At 35.8% G+C, this 6,000-nt stretch overlaps 1 protein-coding gene across 3 annotated transcripts in view; it reads right to left on the bottom strand.

The window, feature by feature from the left end:
• CACNA2D3 (calcium voltage-gated channel auxiliary subunit alpha2delta 3) overlaps positions 1–6,000 on the bottom strand; it is a 399,128-nt gene that overhangs the window by 271,846 nt on the left and 121,282 nt on the right. For all 3 annotated transcript variants that reach the window (XR_004161297.1, XM_031555548.1, XM_010718481.2), the window contains exon 4: positions 3,093–3,152. Coding sequence is in view for 2 of the 3 variants with exons in the window: in XM_031555548.1 (XP_031411408.1) it covers positions 3,093–3,152 (60 nt within the window). In the remaining variant the exon portion in view is untranslated. The remainder of the gene's footprint in view (positions 1–3,092; positions 3,153–6,000) is intronic.

Here is a 6,000-nt window from a genome sequence, read left to right as displayed (position 1 = left end):
TACACACCAATATGCAAAATGTGTTTGTCAGCTGCAAATAGAGCATATTCCTTGTATGACAGCTCCAGGGAAGTGTTGCACTTCAAAACCTTTTCCTTGGGTCTGGCAATCAACTTCACAATGGAGTTCCACTGAATCCCAACAAGAATGTTTATATCTTCAGTAGCACACACTCAAGTCCAGAACAAGTAAAGGAAGCAAAATTTTTCTTAAAAATGATTATAAATTATTAGATAATTATTTCTAATAGATCAATTCTGTCAAAAAAAGTATATTATGCTCTGCTTTGGTCCCCAAAATATTTCTCTGACATAAAATACATCAACAAAACCAATCACTTCAAAACTTGAAACATCCAATACTCCAGTGCTTGGCAGTCAGATCCTGTATTTCTTTTCTCATCATGTTAAAGACAAGACTCAGAGTGAATGATGCATATTTTACTGCACTTTACCACAGAGGCAAAGCCTGAAACAACGTCCTTATATAAGCAAGATGAGCAATTCTTAAAAGCTGTATAAATTTTGTGACCAGGCAACTTGCTATAGCAATGCAGATGGTAATATATTTTACATCAGCAAATACATGGTTTAACACTAAAAGACATATTTATTCCGCTCAGTTGCCATTTGCACAGTCTTTAATGATACAAAATAGCTTGATACCATAGCCAACAGTGAGAAAAACCCTGGTATATGTTAAAGGCTGAAATAAGTGACACTTAGAACACCATTTCCTCATAACTTGCTACCAATAAAGATATTAGTTTGATTCCCTAAAAGGGAAAAGAAATTCTGAATGTGAAACACTGCAGGTTGATCCTTCAGAGCCAGCTCTTACCAATCTAGTTCGCTCATTTCTCAAACATTCAATAAATAATGTTGGTGAGTTAGAGTCACATCACCTACTTAGATTATTCAATTCACTGAGAATTGTTGTTTGTTTTTGTTTTTTTAACTACAGGGTTGTTTTTGTGTTGTTGCTGTTGTGTCAATAGATTCAGGAGAGGAACAGATAGCTCTAAGCTTGGACAATTATGCCGCATTTTAATCAGAATACCTATAGAATAACTAAGGACAAAACCAATGATCTTCCTAAGAATGACACCTACAAGGGGCTAAGTCTTCAGCATTGCTGAATACAACACAAGCAATCTAAAAGATGAATTCTTCCAGTTGTTATTTTCTTTAGTGTTTTTTTTCCAGAGTCAATAAAAATATTAATATAATTTTATTTCTCATCTCTATCATTTTTATGTACTGACACAATATTAACTATACTGTCTTCAAGACATAGGAGGTGATGTTGGGCCAATAAAAGGCACAAAAGCATTTCCTTTATGTGCTTCCTGAATTTTCAGAATATCTGAGCACACAGAACCAACTGCATCACTGGTGCTGCATCACATATCACTAATTCAAAACATTTAATCCTGTCTTTAACACATTGGCTGCGGCAATACAAACTAAAAAGTCCCTCTTTGATAGTGGAATTATACAGAATGCGTACTATTTAAGCCCTCTATCCACATCTACTTCAATGTAGGCTAGTGAAGTATTCTGGCCATTGTTTTATATTGAGCAGATGGTATTATGAGATTCTTGATAAAGAACAACAATCACTCAGCAAAGGTTGCAAAGGGGTCGCTGAAACCAAGATTAGCAATTGATTAGCTTTAATGGACCATGACAGTAATAAACAACGGAGCTCTACACAAAGATTTGATTGTCCCATTAATGCTGCTGACACAAATGGCTTTTAACTGGCTTCCTCAAAGCGTTAGTATCTTCAGAGCCTCAGCAAACGAAGAACTATGTCAAAGTGAGAACTATCTTGCAGTGAAGTACTTATAAAAGATTTTTTTTTTTTTTTGGAGATCTCCAGTAAGTGTGTTTCTGATTTATCCAGAAAATAGCGCACCTTTAAAAGGGTTGAATGTAATACATCTCTAAAGCATTGGAATACATAAGTCAGCATTCATTGAACACAACAATAATATGAATAATCACTTTCACTGCCCTCATTTTCTCCTTACTCCAACATGCAGTGACAGGTCTCAGCATCACAGCCTGCTAAGCTCAACTTTTTATCCCTAGCTCTAAAGAGTTCACTCATGTTTTTTTCCCCTCTCTGCACAGAAAACAGTTACTTGTATCTTTCTTTAATGTATTTTCATTAAAATGTGTTGTGATTATTGGAAGTAAGCATGGTAAATTCTGAAAACAGAACTTACGGACTTTGTGTATTAATTAGCTAAATGTATGGGAAAGCCTACAAAAAAACAAACTGCTTCTCTTAATGCTTAAGCTCAGAATTTCAATAGACATGGCTAATATTTGCAGAAAGTTTTAAAATTGAATTGAGATAGCTAAAGTAAAGGAAACAAAACTCCACCCAACATGATATTCAAGAAACAGAGGATGTAGGAATTCATGAAAGGTAGGAAAACCATTACTCATATAGCTCTTGAGAAACATCGTCTATTAAACTTCATATTGTCAGGTTAGATTATGTGGTTTTTTTAAATAATCTCATTTTAACTTTTTATTTAAGCAAAAGTTTTTCTTTCTAACAATTTCAACTGTGAGCTGCCACCACTTCTTCCTGTCATATTAATCCTAAAGACAATATTTGGAGGCAGTGGTCTGGCTCCGAGGACTTCCAGGTAGGAAAAAGTTGCCTGTTTTAGACACAGATCCAAACCACAAACCAATTGCATAAATCAAGGTCATGTTAATCCCATCCCAGTGGATCTCACCTCACCTGCAACTTCAGCTCCCTATTGAACAGTTCCTTGCCAGTATGCTACAAGGATGAAACATGCTGCTAATTACTAGGTTTAAATAGCTTGACCTAGGCAGGCAAAGAATAGGAAATCTCTCAGAGTAAAACCTGCTAGGTCTCCCAACACACATCCTGAATATTATCTATCAAAATACTGAGCCAGCTTTTCATTAGCTCTGTCTTCTACAACCAGCATCCTTCTATTACTCACATACTTGTCTTTCTACAGCAATTCAGTTCACACGAGGTATTGTATAAACTTTTATAGCATACTCATGATAAATACTGAAAAAGCAAATACTAATTACCTGTAAATCAGCATCAAACTCATGTTTCAGGTAAGCATCTTCTGCAGCTTCAACAAGACGCTGGAAAAAAAGAAGGGAAAAAAAAAGGTGTATTTTTGGAATACTTGATAGCATGCTTAAACTAAAGCGTTTCTTCCAGTATGACAAGAAAATGAGCTTGAGAACTGTGTGACTCTCTATCTCCATATGATATCTGCTATAGTACTTCATTAAAATCAGAAAAATAAATAAATAGATGAACCAGATCTTAAAAACAGAGACCAGGTTTTCTAAACCTTCAGCATCCATATTTGTTGGTAAAGACTGTCAAAAGAACTCAACCACTAAGTATTAAAGAAAAAAATAAATGTAATTTGGTCATTTCCCTCCCTTCCCCACAACTGCTCAGCATCCTGCAGCTCTCATTCTGATATCGATTTTAAAAAAAAATTCACAAAGGTGCTTCAACACTCTGGACTTAATTTTGCATATAGGAGCCTTTTTCAAATCTAAAAAGTTAGCGGGATGTACTTCTTAATACTGTACTTGATCACAAGCAACTGAAATAAAAATATTTTTAAATAACACAAGTATGGAAGAATAGAAAAATAGAGATGAGATTAATCTACTTAGTAAATTACAAGTGTTGTACAAACTACTTAAACATGGTGCATAATCACAACAAGAATTTTCTATCATGGATGTAATGTTTACTGAATGACAGTAATTTAGTTGTGTTTTTTACTCTTAATACTCAGAACTCCCTACTGTGTTCTGTACTACTTTTGAAGGACAAAATAAGGTTTGTATTAGAACACAGCTACTTGAAAACTAATTCATACAGAGGTTTACTGCAGACATTCTCTTCAGAAAAAAGATAATATCCTTTCTAGGATGTTCTACCCAGGGTTCCTTGTAGTATTTAAAATCTTTCTGGTTTTTATTTCAGTTAACTGAAAATTCATCCATGTGTAGCCTAAAATTAATTGAACTGTGATCTGTCAAAGAATATTCCAATCATTTTTATTTGCTTTGATGTATCAGATACCAGTATGAACATTTATTTTCATATATACATATTGTTAATCACAAGGCAAGTGAGCTCAACTGCTCATGACTGCTGCTGTTCATGGCACTTCAAGGACAGCTGTGCACCCTTCTGCTTCCAGTTTCATGCACACACTTCTATGAAGTCTTTGGATATAAATCAAAAAGCAGTCAGAATTCATATCAATTACCATAGAATTTAAACTATAATGAGAAGTAAGAAAAATATCTCTGGGTGCCAAATCAGAATAAATAATTCTACAACAAAAAGTGAATGTTTAAAGCAGAGCCTTGTTGGTTAATTTTGCATTCAGTACAGGTCACAGCCTTGCCTTCTCCAGCTGGGTCTCACCTCACAGCTTGCAAACTGTATTCAGCCCAGAAGGGTTTTCACACCTTTTACCTTAGTGCAATGTTATATGTCCCAAGAGAAGATAGAAGATTTGAACCCGAGTGATGCCCAGGTTGATACAGAAGAGCAAAAGATAAAAGACAAAGCCCACAATGAATAGCTCTCATTTGACTGTAAAAAGTCCTGTCTCATGTAAGCCCAGCTGCTACTACTAAACTATTTTAGCCTAATCCAGAACAGACTTGAAGCAGTTCCAATGCCAGCAAATTCAAACCAGAATCAAACTGAGAAGTGCACCAGCTCACCTTCCCACAGGCAGAACACAAAACAGTGGACCGCCACCACAGGTGAGGGGAAGCCGTGACACAATTCTGCAAATAAAACATCAAGTTCTATGGAAGTGTTCCAACTGCTCCTATGGCATAGTTGCTCTATGCTGTATGACTAACTGTAAAATCACACCCTGTAACTTGGAAAATTGACAAATATTAATTTGACCCACGGCTGTTTGGTGCTTTTTTCTTTTCTTTCCTTTTTCGTTCCTTTCTTTCTTCAGCTATCAGAACTGGAAGAAGCACATTTGTATTTGATTCATTCCTTTCTCTTTTTCTAAGGTAAACCGATTGCCATGCATAGAGCCAGAAATGCAGCTAGAAATTTCTTCCTTCTCCAAATCAAACTGCCACAAATTTCAAAGGAGAACAGAAGACTGCTCTACCATACTCCTAATACCACTTTGGTACTGATACTATTTTAGTCCATAGCATTCATAGTTTATATTCCATAACATTAAGATAAAAAACCCACTTCAAAACAGTAAAAAAATGCTATATTATGATATTTAAACACAATACCACAAAGCAACAGGATATGAAAGATCAACCCACTCAATCGTAGATGCTCCTTTGTTCAGCCCTTGCCTGACTGCTAAAAAGCACCCAAGGAGCACAGCATCATTTCTGTCTGTTAAATCACATCAAGCACCTTCTAGCAGGACGTTCTTCCAAATTCACTAGACTATGTCTTAACAACTCCTTCAGTATGTTGCCAGCTAGAGCTGCTACCTCCACACTGTGATGCACAGTGAAAAATCCAGAGTCTGCAAGAATTCCAGGCAGGATACTTCAAACCAGGGACACTGATTTTGGCCCTGCTCTGAGAAGTGGGACGGCAAAGTAAAATAAATAAATAAATAAATGTGTGGATAAATCTGTAGGAGGCTCTTTTATTTTTATATCAATTACAACATGAAAAAGAAAAAAAAAAGATTCAACCCAATATATTTTTTCATTTTTTTCCTGATGGCAGCACATTTGTTTGATATTCACCATCTACACAAATCATTAAGGTTCAAAAAGGCCTTTAAGATCATCTAGTACAACTGTTCACCTACCACCAATATTGCTTATTAATCATGTTCCCAAGCACCACATCTACCCTTTCCTCAAACACCTCTGTGGACAGCCTGTTCCAATGCCTGATCACTCTTACCAGGAAGAAATACTTCCTAACATACAATCTGAGCCTCCC

This window comes from Meleagris gallopavo, chromosome 14, assembly GCF_000146605.3.
Source record: "Meleagris gallopavo isolate NT-WF06-2002-E0010 breed Aviagen turkey brand Nicholas breeding stock chromosome 14, Turkey_5.1, whole genome shotgun sequence".
Lineage (NCBI taxonomy): Eukaryota > Metazoa > Chordata > Aves > Galliformes > Phasianidae > Meleagris > Meleagris gallopavo.
The sequence above is the reverse complement of the archived record's forward strand: the minus strand, read 5'-3'. Positions and strand labels throughout refer to the sequence as shown.